Source organism: Lactuca serriola, chromosome 1 (genome assembly GCF_051521515.1).
Source record: "Lactuca serriola cultivar US96UC23 chromosome 1, Lser_US96UC23_V15, whole genome shotgun sequence".
Taxonomy (NCBI): domain Eukaryota; kingdom Viridiplantae; phylum Streptophyta; class Magnoliopsida; order Asterales; family Asteraceae; genus Lactuca; species Lactuca serriola.
In genome coordinates this window covers 167,403,926-167,420,705 of record NC_136408.1, presented here as the reverse complement: position 1 = coordinate 167,420,705, position 16,780 = coordinate 167,403,926, and the positions used below count along the sequence as shown (strand labels likewise).

General features: G+C 38.3%; 1 protein-coding gene across 1 annotated transcript; it reads right to left on the bottom strand.

Annotated features, from left to right (window-relative positions):
* Window positions 1-9,211: 9,211 nt before the first annotated feature.
* On the bottom strand, window positions 9,212-10,290 carry LOC145063849 (uncharacterized). Its single transcript, XM_079011423.1, has 2 exons — window positions 9,819-10,290; window positions 9,212-9,696 (listed from the first exon to the last, which is right to left on the bottom strand). Exons 1-2 carry the CDS (start codon window positions 10,288-10,290, stop codon window positions 9,212-9,214), a joined length of 957 nt encoding a protein of 318 aa, XP_078867549.1.
* Window positions 10,291-16,780: the final 6,490 nt, after the last annotated feature.

Sequence of the window (16,780 nt, the reverse complement as noted above, 5' to 3'; positions counted from 1 at the left end):
GTGTAAGGCGTGTTGACAGTTACGATTGTTACTTTTTGATGAGTACATTCCGGGTTTCAAGGTGCCATGTCAGCAAGCATTTAATGCATCCCGCTTCAAATTCAAAATTCTAGGGTTACATATAAAAGGGCAAATTAGAACTCCATAACACTTTACGCGATCAAACTTTCTGAAACACAAAAACTCTCTGTGCAATTCATCTTCTTCATACGTTCTTTTCTCAAAATCATCTTCAATGGCGACTACTTCATCACCAACAACAGACGAGATCATCAGTGTTCCGATTCTGAAGATCTAGGGTTCCAACTATCAAGTAGAATCGGATTTGTCAAAATATCCGGAAGAACTACACATGCTTGTGGTTGCTTTACAGAATTCTGTTCTGTCTAAAGCAATGTTTGAATCATTTGCTGCTCCAATGTCCTGGTTGTCAAAAGCAGGTTCTACGACATCATACAACAAGGAGACTGGATGTGTTGAATTCACAATGGTCACAGATACCAGAATTAGGGTCTCAAAGAGGTTGTTTTGCAAGATTTTGGGAATTCCGAATTCTGGCCCGTATGATGAACTTACTTCTTCGCAAGTGGTGTATATGTTCAATGAGATGGGTCACCAACCTCCATTGACACGTATTAGTGACTTCAAGAAGTCAGGGTTACCAACAATTTGGAATTTTTTGTTTGGCATCTTTCTTAGATGTCTTACTGGAAGAACTGTGGGGTTGGATAAAGGAAGGATGGAGGTCTATGCAATGGTAGCTGGGCTATACTACGATTTGCAGGTGGATTATTCTGAGCAGTTATGGACAGAGTTCATCACAAGTATTTCGAAGACCAGTGCTAAGCAGGGAATTTCTTGTGCAAGATATTGGAGTCTGATAGTCCAATATGTCTATCAGAAGGAGAAGATCGAAGTTCCTGATTACGAAGAGAAAGCTGTTTTCCACATGTACGGGAGTCCGAAGGAGGTACATGATGATTCGGCTATCTTTACCACAGTTGCTCGCATTCCGGATGCAATGCTAAAGAAGGTGGATCCTACGAATAACGTGTTGGTGTCATACTTACAATCTATTGACACAACCATTGTGACTGGAATATTACAACAAGAAGAGAAGAAGAAGTCGAAGAAGTCAAAGAAGACAGAGGGTGACTCTTCGGAAAAAGGGGTGAAAGAAGAACAAAAGAATCATGCGCTAATCGTTACATCTCAAACTGTCGAAGAGGTGTCTCCGGTTTTAACCTCAGTGGCTGATACACCGGTTATCGAAGCCTCTCCATCTAAAGAAACGATTCCTTCGAAGACGGGGGTTTTTCGAAGAATAAAAATCAAGCGAAAATCTCAGTTGGTGAAGAAAACTCAGGTTACTCATCAAGGGGTTACCGTTCGAGAAATTCCAGCTCCGATGTCTCCATCTTCTAAGAAGCGAAGGGCTGAAGATATGGCGAAATTTTTCAAGAAAACCCAACGTATCGAAGAAGTGGATCAAGTGCCTGAGACTCCCGAAGATGACATTCCAAAAGAAGTAGAAATCCTTCAGTCTACTGAGATTTCGAAGCCTGCTGACATAAAGATTCTTGAACCAACGTCTTTACCACAGGTTACTTCAATAACTGATTCTCCTACATTCCAATCTATTATGGATCAACCCTTCACCACCATATTCTCTACACAATCAACCGATCCACCAAATCCATCATCACCTGTTGCTGAAACAATGGCGATTGATGAGGAAACTGACAACGAAGGGTTTGGAGGAATATTCGAAGCTCTTTCCTTTGATAAAGCTGAAGAAGATTTTCCTGACCATATGCTGATGACGATGAAGCAGTTCAAGATATTGAATTCAAAATTGAATTCTATCTTGCAATCTCAAGCGGATGTAGGAAGTGCTGGAATCAATATCTTGGAAGTTGATTCTCTTATGAAGGAAATGGAAAGCAGAGTGATTTCGAAGGCTTCAGGGTTAATACGTGATTCTGAAAGCCGCATTCTTGAGAAGACCGATCAGACTGATAGTTCTACAGAGAATAGAATCAATTCTCTGAGATCTGATTTTTTGAAGGAGGTGAAGGATTTAAAGACGGTTACGAAGGAGCGTCATGTGCTCTTCGTACAGGAAGTGAAGAAGGTTCGAGAAGATGTTAATATGCAGATTCGTGAACTTCGTGAAGAAATGACGAAGGAAGTTCAACATATTCAACAGGGGTATGAATTAGCACATCAGAAGATCGATATCATTTGTGATGCGGTTGTTCAGTGTGTTAAGATGTTCGAACAAGTAAATCCTCAGATGATCTCTCTTTCAGCCACAGAAGTACAACATTTTGGAGAGTTGGTGAATCTGCTGAAAGAACTCAAAGAAATATCTTCGAAATCATCTTCTCCAATTATCTCTCAAGAATTTCTTTCTCAGAAATTCATTCATTTCGAAGCCATTCTTCAAAAACATCTTACTCCATTACTTCGAATCTCAAGCCTTTTGCCGAACGTATCAGATGCCCCACCTGCTATCACAGGGGTGCAAGGGGGAGAAAAGGTTGGTCAAGCAAAGGCTGGGGAACATGAGAAGATATCTGAAGATTCGAAGGTGGTAGGAAAAGTTTATCCTTCGAAAGCTGTGGTTAAACCAACAATAGTTTCAGCTGCTCCAGTCATTTCGACTGTGACTACAACTGTTCCAATTTCAAGACCTATTACAAAAGGTATTGTAATTGAGAATGTAGTTCCTTCGAATGTTTCTTCGTCAAAGAATGCAGCTCCTTCGAATGTTAAAGACAAAGGAAAAGGAGTTATGGTTGAGAAGACTAACAAAGAGAAGAAAGCTGAGGTGGCAGCTGAAGTTGAAAGAATGAGGCATGTGGAAAGTATTATGCGACAAAGAGCTCTTGAAGGTTCGAATGTTGATAAGGGAGATCCTTCGAAATTGTTCAACTACGAAACTATTAAATCAAGGGTGATGTTCGATCATATGTATTCGTTTGAAAAGATTCCGAAGAAGAGTTTTGTGGTGACAAATACTGATTATGGTCAACTTGACTTTCCGATCAACGAGATGATGTTCGTCATGCCACAGTTTAAAGCAGAGACAATGTCTATGGATGTCGAAGAGGGAAAGAAAATGAAGATAAGATTTCATGCTGTGTTAGCAAAGGCTCAAGAAGAAGTTTGGTACTTGGAGAAGATTAAGAAGGTGATATCCATAAAAAGGGATGTTATTTTTGAAGGAAAGTTTCATAATTTAAAATATGTTGTGACAAGAGCAAGTGGAAAGATACAAGAGTTCACTGTGGCGGACTTTCCATTGATGAACACTTACGATCTCATCAATGTTGCTCTGATTCTTAAAGACAAGTCCTTTTCTTTCCTCCAAGAAACAGAACCAGATGTCTTCAGTCTTGGGTGTAGGCATATAAAAATTTTCTTGGAGAATTATTTCGAATGCCTAGCTCAAACTGATGTCGAGCTTGCTACTGTTAAAGGCATCGACATTACAGCACCAATGGCTCCTACGAAGAAGCATGTTGAGTTGAAAAAGTATGAAGACGGAGAAATATGTTTAAAGCCATTGGGGGAGATTGTTAGGGTATAAATGTTGTAATAAGTCGAAGTGTTAGTTTTGTTGTTACGAAGGATCTCTAGTCTTCGTAAGTAGAGTCTTCGGATGTAATGTTATATTTAATAAGGCATTTTATTGAAGTCTTAATGTCTAGTCCTTAGTATTTTGTTATGCTTTTGTACGCCTATAAATAGGAGTCTGTACTGAGTGAGAACTTAACTTTCACATACTCTTTACAGAGAATCACTTTGTACTCTGTAAAATCGAAAGCATAATATGAGCTGAACAAATATTATATTTACTCTTGTGTTCATCGTGTTTCTTCTTTCTTAATTCTTACGTGAATTGATCTTTAAACTCGATTTCAAATCTCATCAGAGACTAATTATTAGTCTAGATTTATCATTAACTCAAAGTCTACTTTCATGATATATCAAGTAAGGAACAACCAGGTATGATCATATTGGAGGTAGGGTCCATTTGGTATACGAAGTATACTGTTTGGAAATCCCACTTTAAACATCTCACTAAATCACAGCCTAGACATGATCCCCGTAAGTAGATCAATCAGTATAACGACTTGGAATCAATGATATATCTTGTTTATAGGTTCATAATAACGATAATGAACTTAAACATAAGTTATACTTAAAGTAAGGTAAGCATAACTTCTGAGCCGAAAGCTCTTCTTCTCGGGGCCTTCTGGCACTCCGGGACTTGCTTCTAACACCTAGGAGGTGCTAATGAAAAAAATTAGAGGGTTTAGGGGTGTTTGGGAGAGAAATGGATGAGAAGATGTGAGAAAAATGTGTGAAAACATCTTCTATTTATAGGCTGCCAGCACCCTTGTACGCGTCGCGTACGCAAGGGGACGTTGGGTGACTCAGTATGTTGGGTGTACTCCGAACTACGCGGGGTGTACTGGTGCCACATGTCAAGATCGCATGCGAAGCCGTGGGGAAGAAGGTGCGGCTAAGGGTGAGCAAAAACCGCACCGCAACTAAAATTATCCGCAAAAACCGTATAAACCGCAACCAAAAAACCGCAACCGCAATAAAAACTGATGGTGAGGTTTTCTGTTTTTCAAAAACCGCAAATTTGCGGTGCGGTGCGGTTATCATTTTCCAAAAACCGTAAAAAAACCGCACCGCACCGCATATATTATATACAATTTTTTTTTTTATCAATTATCAGTTTATTAAATATTAAAAATAAGACAAGTTTCATGAATGAAAGACGGATAAAATAGTAAAAGATAAAAGTGTTAGTTTTTTCTTATGTTTAACTTTCAAAAATGATGAAATTAGACAATTTTAAGATATTTATTGTTAATTACTATTGATTTGACGTTTTTAAGATATTAGTTGTTTGTGGTTTAAGTTAAATAGTTAATTGTCTTATACCTTATGTTTTTTTATTACAAGTAATATGTTTGAACTTTTAAAACTATTTGAGCTCTAAAATGTGGTTAAAAACCACACAAAATAATCGCACCAAATTCATGTAGTTAATAACCGCAACACGGAAAAAACAAAACCGCACCGCAAAAATAACCGTCTAACCGCACCGCAAAAATAACCGCAGCATGCGGTTTTGAAAATGGATTAACCGCATTTGCGGTTAGTGGTGAAGTTTTGGCTAATAACCGCACCGAACCGCACCGCGCTCACCCCTAGGTGCGGCTGAGATTGTGCCACGTGTCGCCTCAAAGCTTAACCCAAAAATTAATTATTTTCTAAATTCTGTAACTTTCGCTTATCAGCTCCGTTTTTGACGTTCTTTATATCCATGCGTAGGTAGCGACGTGATCTAAAACTTTCGTTTAGACTTTGTCGACTAATTTTGACTTATTTTTAAAGTTATATTTTAACAAGCTTACACAGTTAAAATCCGTTAAAAATTCATAACTTTGTCATCCGATGTTCGTTTTCGACTATATTTATATCGTTTGAGTTCCTATTAATGAGATCTCCAATTCTCATTTAGATTTTGTCAGCTAAAAATTGATATATCTAAATTTCGATTTCCAGGCTGTGTACTGCTACACTAAATCTTAGAAAAATCATAACTTCGTCAAACGAAGTCAGATTTTGACGTTCTCTATATGCATGTTATCGGTTTAACATATACCACAACTTTCGTTTAGATTGTTAATGCTAAAAAGTAGTTTATCAAAAATTTAATTTTTACGATACGCGGAACCGCGCTGGTTTAGTCGTAAAATTTCGACGGGCCATAACTTTTTCGTTATAAGTTGGATTTCAACGTTCTTTATAAGTGCGGAATCCTGGTGACATATATTATAACTTTGGTTAAGATTATTTATGCTAAATAACCTTTTATTAAAAATCATTTTTAACGCTTATTATATCTAAATTGACTCGCCCGAATTTACGGGCATTACACTTTGTTATTTGACAGCATAGAAGGTGGTTCTTCAAGTGGCAAATTGGCATGTTTCTAAGAAAGAATGATCTATGGCGGGTCAAGTTTTGCTTCAAGGTTCAGGTGTTGCTAAAGGAACAAATAATGTTGTTTTCACTTGTCGGAGCCCAAAAAGAGGCTTACAAGTGATGGTGAGATGGTGTGTATACAAAGAATAGAATGTCAAGAAACGACTAAATGACTATGATGGCAGTGTCACAGGATATCGATTTAACCATTTAGGCCATTGTCTCCTCAAGTGTACCACCTATAGAACCTAGTACCCCATATTCAATTACAATAAGAAATGCGTTCCATCAAAATGGCAAACATCATGACCTTCATGACAATTTGGCGGAACATATATTCCAAATTAAAGAACTTGTTTTAGTACTTTTTTATTTTATGTTTATTAATTTTAATGTTATGATATATATATATATATATATATATATATATATATATATATATATATATATATATATATATAAGTTAAATATTATATTTTTTATTTTTAATTTAATGAAATGTTTGATTTAAAATATATATATATATATATATATATATATATATATATATATATATATATATATATATATATATATATTGTAAACATTGCATAAAGGGATAATGACTTGAAATGCTAACGAACTTTCATTTTTGTTTACATTTAGTTACTGAATTTTTTTTTCGTGATTGATTTACCACTAAATTATTTAAACTTGTTCATATTTTACCCCTATGAACGGTTACGACCGGTCATAAGGGTAAAATGTGGACAATTTCAAATATTCAAGGGTAACTTCAGCGCGAAAAAAAGTTCAATGACTAAATGTGAACAAAACTGAAACTTCGTTATCCTTTCAAGTCATTATCTTATAAATGGTTGTAAATGTTATTAAGACCGAGCACAAACAGAATATTGAGGTCACATAGGTGGGGAATATGACTTATGAAGGTAATTAACTTTTCGGTATGTTCACATCTGGGTAACTATCTTTTTTTTGTACAAATCTAGGTAACAAACTTGTTGGAAGTGTTCACATATGACCATTATGACCTGCTATAGCAGGTTAAATCCTAAATGTGAACGGTTTCAACAAGTACGTTACCTAGATGTGTACAAAAAAAATAGTTACCCAAATATGAACAAAACGAAAAGTAAAAATTAAATTACACGAATGGTCCCTGTGGTTTAGGGAAATTTGTGTTTTTGGTCCCTAACTTATTTTTTTTAACTTGGATGATCCCTACTGTTTATTTTTGTTGCGCGTTTGCTTCCTGTCTTACCTAATGAGACTATTGTGCCTTATTAATTTATTTTTTAATTAATTTTCTTATTTATGTATTTATTTTTTGTATATTTAAAAAAATTAATAGACCACCCTACTGTTTATTTTTTTAATTAATTTATTTTTTTAACTCGGATGGTCCCTACTATTTATTTTTGTAACACGTTTGGTTCATGTCTTACCTAAAAAGACTATTTTACCCTTATTAATTGTTTTTAATTAATTTTCTTATTTATATATTTATTTTTTATATATTTACAAAAATTAATATACCCCACATATCTGTATCTCCTCACCGTAATCCTGAAACCACATTTGAGAAATTTAATTTGAGACTTACCGGTCACCATCTCATCTCTCATCCTCCCAAACTTCTATTTTTTTCCATCTTTAGTAACATCGACATCTTCACCATCCTTCTTTTTTTGGTACTTCAACTCTAGCGAACCAACACCATAACCTACAGTCTCTTCATCTTTAGTGGGTTGCGGTATTGATTCGACAGAGTTGAAAGACCGAAAAAGAAGTGATGATGAAGACGTTGATATTACTAAAAATGGAAAATAAATAGAAGTTGAGAAGGATGAGAGACGGGATGGTGAGGAGATACATATATGCGGGTCTACTAATTTTTCTTAAATACATAAAGCATAAGTACATAAACAAGAAAATTATTTAAAAAAATAAATTAATAAGGGCACAATAGTCTTTTTAGGTAAGACAGAGACCGAGCTCGTAACAAAATTAAACAGTAGGGACCATCCGAGTTAAAAAAATAAATTAATTAAAAAATAAATAGTAGGGATCATCCGAGGAGATACAAATATGTGTGGTCTATTAATTTTTTTAAATATGTAAAAAATAAATACGTAAATAAAAAAATTAATTAAAGAAATAAATTAATAAGGGCACAATAGTCTTTTTAGGTAAGACAGGGACCAAACGCGCAACAAAAATAAACAGTAGGGACCATCCAAGTTAAAAAAATAAGTTAGGGACCAAAAATACAAATTCCCCCAAACCACAGGGACCATTCGTGTAATTTAATTTTTACTTTTCGTTTTGTTTATATTTGGGTAACTATTTTTTTGTACACATCTAGGTAACGAACTTGTTGAAAGCGTTTACATCTAGGATTTAACCTGCTATAGCAGGTCATAATGGTTATATGTGAGCACTTCCAACAAGTTTATTACCTAAATGTGTACAAAAAAAATATAGTTACCCAGATGTGAACATACCGAAAAGTTAGTTACCTTCATAAGTCATATTCCCCACATAGGTGAGTATGTTGTACTCCCTCCGTCCCAATATAATAATCCATCTTTCCATTTTTATTTGTCCCAAAATGATTGTCCATTTCTAAAATAAAATAATTTTTTTTACTAAAATACCCTCAAAAGTTACTTTTCATGATTGTTTTTTGATATGAAATTTAATGCACAACTACTTTTTCTTTAACCAATCAAAAATTTTGTTTTTTTTTTTTTTGATTTTTTGCTTGTTTTTTCCCTGCACACACGATTGTTTTTTTTTCTTTTTTTTGTTTGTTCGTTTTTCTTAGATTATCACACAATCACGATGTCGTATTTTTGTTTTTGTTTTCCTTTAACCGACTAAAGACTTTTTTTTCCCTGCATAATTGTTGCTTTTTTGTTTTTTGTTTTTTTTTTTTTTTGTAGTTTATCACACTATCACAAATAAAATAAAGAATAACAAAAATGCCAATTAGGCATATCCTACTTTCCTGTGTTATCACATACATTATCTAATTTTTTTGTCTTGAAAATTACTTCCACATTCACAATGTCAAACTAATTTCCTTCCATAAAAACAAAAAAGAATTCACACAAAAATACAATACACCATCTAAGGTACCATACAAAAATGTTTTTTCCCCACTATTTTGATCACAATACTTTTTCTAAAATAACTAGACAGCCAAATGCAATAAAGCTTTATTTATCAAACTTTCATCACATCCAATTTGAAGTGGTAAGTTATCTTCTCGTTCCAACCTATTCTTACCAATATGCGGTGTTTGATAGTTGTTGCCGCCTTGAACCTTTATGATTTCCCTCATACACGTTTGTAGAGTTAAAAATACATTGTTAAGTTGTTGAGATTGAATTTTTTCAAAAGACATTTGAACTGCATGAACCAATTCATCAATTGTATCTAAATCCTCTTGTTCTTGAAGTGATTGGATTGCTCGAAAGAATCCAAGGTCTAAAACATTCAAATCCGGACTATTGGGGGGCTGAAAATTAAGTCGGATATCAAACCCATCTTGAGATGCTGCTTCAAGAAACTCGTTATCATTGACATCAATATGGGGCTTATCGTTGTCTTGTTGGATAAATATGGGACCGACATGATTTCGGGGCCATTTAGCTCTAATATCCGACAAAACTTTTTCTATCAACCATGCCCTTGTTATCTCTTTAGTCACGGATAAAATAGGCTTGTCTCCAACGTTCCCGCAACACGGTTTTTGCTTGAACGCTTAGCGGGTTCTAATCTTGTAAATGGGTAGATACCAGTTTTTCCCGAAAAAACTTCATCACCGGATGCATCAAATCTTGGTCTCGCCACAGCCGCTAGAAACATAACCTTTGTGATAAATTTTTTGCTTTGACATGTTCTTAATGGTTCAACCTCGTCCGGAACAAGATAGTAGCGTCTTGATGGTTTTGACATGTAAAACCATTTTTCATCAATGTGGATAACAGTAAACATATCATGAAATATGGGAATATGACTTGATAATGATCGACTAACTTTAGATAAACAAAATTCTAATCTTACTCTCTTATTCTCATGAGTAAGAGTTGGCTTGATGGCATTTGTGTGTGGTCGAATTGCACCTTCCTTGATTCGTCTATGCATAGTAGATTTAGAAACATTTAAAAAATTTGCAAGAGACCGTATATTAGATCGACGACGTAATGGAATATCTAAAACTTGATTAAAGTTAACTTGTACCCTTTTTCGTCCAACAACCTTCGCCATATTTGAAGATAAAACAACCGGTAGTCCATGATCAATTTGAAATTTAGCCTTATGCCAAATGCGACTAACGGTCCGATTCGATACCGAGAATTTTGAAGCTATATCACTTATGACACCCCTTTGTAACTCTCCAGAAACACTTTGTCACACCCCAAAAACCGGAACGGCGGAAACGTTCTGGGGTGGAGGACGTCATGTCAAGTATCACAACATATGTAGTATAGTAATCAAAGTACAACAACCATTGCATTAATAGTAATAATTTTACATAGGTTACATTTCATAGCAACATCAAAGTAAATACAGATCATAACAGAGATACAACTTGGTTCTAGGCTGACTTCGCAAAAGCTCCCGGGATGTACCTGTCTACCGATGACCTGAGAATACAAGTTATTTTGAAAGCGAGTATCAGCATTTTTAAATGCTAGTGAGTTCATAAGTATTTAATGACATTAGTATAAATACACATCTTTAATCAAAATAACCTTATGAAAGATGGTGGTTTAGAATCTACAGAGTATTAGAATTCTTTCCAGAAAATCCTATATTTTCTAAAAAGAAGCAGTCTTCTACCAAGACCCGATTGTTTTATGTTTAAGGAGTAATTTCCCCAAAGTACTAACATTTTCAAAATCTAGTTTTTACTTTAAAGGAGTTGTGATAAAAGCCTCAAGTAAAAATAATAAGGGAAAATCAAATCTTTCCTCAGCAGAAACACTGCTTACTAAAAGTAAATAAAACCTAAACTCTAGGAGGAACGCCTCGCAAAGCTTAAAGGTAAATAAATCATAGACTTCAGGCGGGATGCCACGCAAAGTCTAAAAATTAAGTAAAACATAGACCCCAGGAGGGTATCGAATGGACGATACGCCTGGCTCAGTCTAAAACAAGGAAGCACAGACTCCAGACAGTATCAAATGAACGATACAGCTAACAAAGTCTAAAACAGTGAAACACAGACCCCAGACAGTATCAAATGAACGATACAGCTAGCAAGGTCTAAAACAAGGAAACACAGACCCCAGACAATATCAAATGAACGATATAGCTAGCAAGGTCTAAAACAAAGAAAACATAGACTCCAAGAGGGTATCGAACGGACGATATGCCTGGCTCGGTCTAAATAAAAGAGTGGATAAAAGTGTGAATGTGAACTCGGATGTAACCATGCTGATTGACGATCAAATCCTTGATGACCCTCCAGGTCATGCGATGTATAGTGACATATGTCACCCATGGGCCTTACCGGCTCGGATTGTAGCTAACAGTCAGGATGCAGGAGTGTCTTTCCCGTATAGATCTATACACATGATGTCCGCTCTCCTTCCAGGAGACTCTAGTTACACAGCGATGGCGCTTTGAAGCGTCGTATCGGGAACTAGTGTGTCACATTCTATTTAAAGTATTATAATAATAGTATAGACTCACGAATGAACTGACTCTTGAGTAATTCTTCGTGCTAGAGAGAGAGACCGAGAGAGTGAGGGTGAGAGAGAGAGAGAGAGAGTGATAGCGAGAGAGAGAGAGAGTGAGAGAGTGAGTGAGAGTGTAAATAGAATCTCCTAACTATTCCTATAATAGTTACCAGTGTTCTAGAAATATGAATAACAGAAGGATGCCTTTGCTACTCAAAGGAGATGAATTGGCTGATGGAAACCTTTATGACTATATATGTATACATGATATATATAATTAATAATTAAACAACCTTCGGACGGATAACCAATACCCTAGAACCACATCCACACAAGGAAAAGGAGGAACGGCGAGCTAGCCTTCCTAAGTCCTTCAAATATTACTTATATAACTATACAGATACAGGCATGCATTTTACAATGTAAAAGCATAAAAGAAAGTTCGGTAAAACCTTTGGAAAACTTTTGAAGGAGAACTTATGATTTCTCGTCAGTTTATAAAACAAGCTTTGAAAACCTTTTGATAAGCAAGAAAAGTAATTCACACTGTAAAAAAAGATTTGAAAACCTTCAACTGGATAAAGCAGTTTGACAAGAAAAATCTATTTTGCTATACAGTTATTAATCACATGCGATTGATCTAATAACTCTATAGTTCAACTTGTATTCCCCCCCCCCCCCCCCCCCGCATAAAAGCATTTAAAATCATTTAAAAGGTTGATTCAGGGGTATGAACTCACCTGTTGTGGGTGACTCGGATGGTCGGACGATATAGGATGCTATGTGTCAATTGAGGTCTTGAACACACACTTGGATCCTATTTAGCAAGTAATGATACATTTAAGTATCCAATTAGTCATTAATAACTAATTAAGCAAGTAAAGACTCTCTAATGTATGCAAACACCTTGTTTCAAGTGCTAGGAAAATTAAGGGTTGCATCTAAGGAGAGTATAGTCCCACTTTGGAGTTTACTCCTCAAATGGTAATACCTAGGGGTGTGTACGGTTTTGGAACCATATCCCCCATGAGTTTACGGTCTTAAACTCATGGGTGGGGTGTATTTGTGTGCTTTAAGGCTTCATGCTTCACAAGGAAAGGTTCTAGGGTTGATTCAAGGGATATGGAAGTGATTGGGGCTCAAAATGGACACTTTTTGGAGTTTACGGTCCCTGGACCACTCCCTTGGGATATTACGACCGTAAACACATGAGTTTACGGTCGTAAACTCATGTTAGTCCATTCTTTTTGTGTTTTGGTGGTTCTATCTCATGCATGCAAGGTTCAAGTCACTTCTACAAGCATTGGAAGGTGTTAAGGGCACTTAAACCCCGATAGAAGGTGTTTATGATTTTGGGATACCTTCCCAAACCGTAAACTCATCTTTGTCCCTTCATTTCATGTTCTTGGGGTCCCTAGTTCATGCAAGTAATGTTCTACTCCATTACACAACCATTAGAAGGCATTAGGGGCATCTAAACACCTTTTGGAGGTGTTTACAGTTTTGGGATGGGCTCCCCAAACCGTAAGCACATATGATCATGGGGATATGATGATTTTCGAGTGTTAAACTCATCAAGGAAGGGATCCATGCTAGTTGTCAAGGCTTAGGATGAACCAAGGCACACTTTGGCACCCATTTAAGGGTTTACAGTCCAAGAACACCTTGGACCGTAAACACCTTGTTCTTGGTGTTTCTTGGATGATTTCGAGTGTAAACAAGTTCCCATTAAGCACACAAGAAGCTAGGGTAAGTGTACTTACATTCTACGAGCTTGGATGATCATTTTTGGCGGATTTGACGGGATGAATTTATGATAGTTGAGAGAGAATACTTGGGTATTCTTGAGGTGGAAGTTGGAAAAATGAGAGGAAATGACTAAGTATCATATTTATACTGTAACGTCCCAAAATTCAAGAAATTTCTTTTAATAAAACATCACATTAAGCAAATTCATCTTTTCAAAACATAAACAGAGTAATAGTTTCCAAAATACATGATCGTTATCAGGAGTAAACATTCCCAGGCTGACAAATTTATTGTGTGTGCCATGCGATCACCCCGAGCTCTATCATCCGCTTCCGGAAGTACCTGAAACCAAAACTGAAAAATGTAAGCACAAAGCTTAGTGAGTTCCCCACCCTACCACATACCATGCATAACCACATACTGAACATACCGGGCCACGCCCGCTATCCTGGGCCTCGCCCACCCCTACCTCGGGCCTCACCCGCTACAACGGCCCCGCCTGGCTTCGAGCCCCACTCAGATACAGATCTGTTTCATTTAGGCCTCGCCTGTCACAGTGCCTCGCCCACTAACATACAATAGCACATAAACATATCACATCAAATCACATAAGCATAACACATTCTAACGGATCTTGTCCTAAGGCCTCGCCTATCTCTGGGCCCCGCCCTTGTCCCGCTACTGATGAGTCATGGAACCGCGTCCATACTCCTGCTGATAGTGAGGTACGGGCCCAACCCACCCTCACTCCTTCCCTAACTTGGGCCTCGCCCCTGATCTGCTGCTACTGAGATGTGGAACACCATCCACACTCTGCTATTGGTGAGATACGGGACCTCGCCCACACTCACCTCCCTACCAGGCACATATAAGTATCACACAGACAACAAGTATAAACTATCACATAAACCATTCCTTGGGCACCCGCCCTCTATCATTGGACCTCGTCCCGAATATCATACCAGCATACTATGCCTAGGGCTAACCCCCGGATCTTCTACTCATAACTACATGGGCCGACATTGTGGCCGTAGAACCATTCATACAAAGGGAAACTCACCTGCACTGGCTGAACTGGCTGATGAACCCACTAGCTGCTGCCTGTCAACTCTCTGAACTCCTGCTCCACTCGCTCCCCGAGCTACCAATATCAATGCAATACTGAGTCTAACTGACCCCCGAAAGACAACCAAGTTAACTCTGGTCCTGGTCAAAGTCAACCTTCTAGGTCAACCCTACTCGCCAAGTCACCCTATTAACTCACCGAGTTCATATGTTCAGAGTCCTTCTATTCGCGACTCGACTCGCCGAGTCAGTCCATGGCTCACCGAGTCTACCGATTTCCGAGTCCTGACCTGTCCAACTTACTGAGTCTCCATTCGACTCACTGATTCGAGTCTCAACTCGAAGGGTTTGGGGGGTTTTGCAACCTGACTCGCCGAGTCCAAGAACAGACTCGCCGAGTCTAAGACAACCACTCGCCGAGTTATTCATCCAACTCGCCGAGTTCCTGCCCAACTTCATCTGACTCGACAAGCTGTTCATCCCACTCGTCGAGTTCCTCCAAATCTTCATGCTACTCACCGAGTCCACTCAAAGGACTCGTCGAGTCCATTCAGATCTCTATACATGCAGAGGACTTTTGAGTCATGCATGGACTCCAAACTGTAGATCTACCCTTCCCAAGCCTATTCCTCATGTAAAGTTGCAAACTTTACATGTAGAGAAGGATATCTAGGCAAAATACACCATAAACTAGGGTTTAAGGCAAGGAGGCTCCATAATCAACTCAAGGGCTGAAACTTTTTGCTTCTCAAGACCATAATATGCTTGGATCTGAAGTAGCAACTCCAGATCCGACTTCTAACTCAAATGGATGACTATCCATGGCTTAAAAAGCCCCAAATCTCACAACCAAAGAAGATCTAAAGGAAAGAAACGACTTATTACCTTCAATAACTCAGAAAGGTTCCACAAACTCCAGATCTAATGCCAATCCTTGAGACTTCAATGATTTCCCTCTTTCTTCTTCCTTCAATTCACCCAAAAATGACCCAAAAATGGCTTGGAAGCTTGAATGCACAACAATGGGGGCTTAGGGTTCGTTTTCTGTATGAGGGAGGCTCTAAGGAACCTTAATGGAGAGAATAAGGAGTTTAAATAGCGCCCAAAGTCCCAGATTTAGGGTTTTCCTTGAACAGACCTGACTCGCCGAGTCTCCTTGGCCGACTCGCCGAGTCGGTCACTTACTCCTCGACCCGGATCCCGCTTGGACTCGCCGAGTTCTTCCTTGGACTCGCCGAGTCCCCCCCCTTAAAGTTAGGGTTTTCTTTCCTTTCTTGGCCTTCAAAACTTTGGGTGTTACAACTCTCCCCCACTTAAACTAAACTTCGTCCTTGAAGTTTGCCATTGTCCACCGCCTGCGATCTACTTCCAAAACCCACCAATTATCCCAACACCAGTTGCCTATCTTCGCTGGTCTTCCACCTAGTCATTCTGACTAACATAAACCTCGCGGATAAAACCTCGGGTCAAACATGACCCTGAACAACTTAGAAACACAACTTACTCAACCGACAATCCTTCTGGTATTCTCCGAGTACTGCACTTGAACTCATAGGGGTTGACCCCTTCATTCCTTACGCGATTCCCTTGCCTTCCTAAGGCGATGCTCCATATCCAACTATTTCCTCTGTCACTGTGAAGGTCCTATCCTTCACCAACTCCATCACCCCCGATATTTCCAGTATGGGTCATCCCCGTCAGTAACCACTGACACTCTTCTCTGTCATAACTTGGTGTCGAGCACCCCTCGATTCAACTAACTGAATTCCACCATACACTGCTTACCCGCAGTACTACTGACTGAAAGTTCTGCTATTCCTTGTCTGCCTTCCGTATGAACTAAGACCACCCTGGTCCCTACCAACCTATCAATGTATGGATTACCGGCTCCCACCGGTAGCTAGTCCCAACACCACCACTAGTCGCTCCCAACGACTTCCAAAGAAACTTCGACCACCTATAACAACTCAATCTATTTTGCCATTCAGGAACTACAATCCTGGGATCCCCAATCCCCTAACTTGACATTAAGGTCCCTACCAGGTCCACCTGTGCTGCTAAAAATCACGGGCCTCGCCCACGGGTCCCACCCGCCTCTATCCTTCTAGTCCCACTAGTCTAATCACTCTCGCTCGGGCCTTGCCCACGGGTCTCATCCAACCATATCCTGGAGCGGCCTCCCAAGGTCTCACCTCTCTAGGGCTATATAGGCAAACTCCCTATCATTCTAATCCACTACCCATTCCCGATCCCTGACC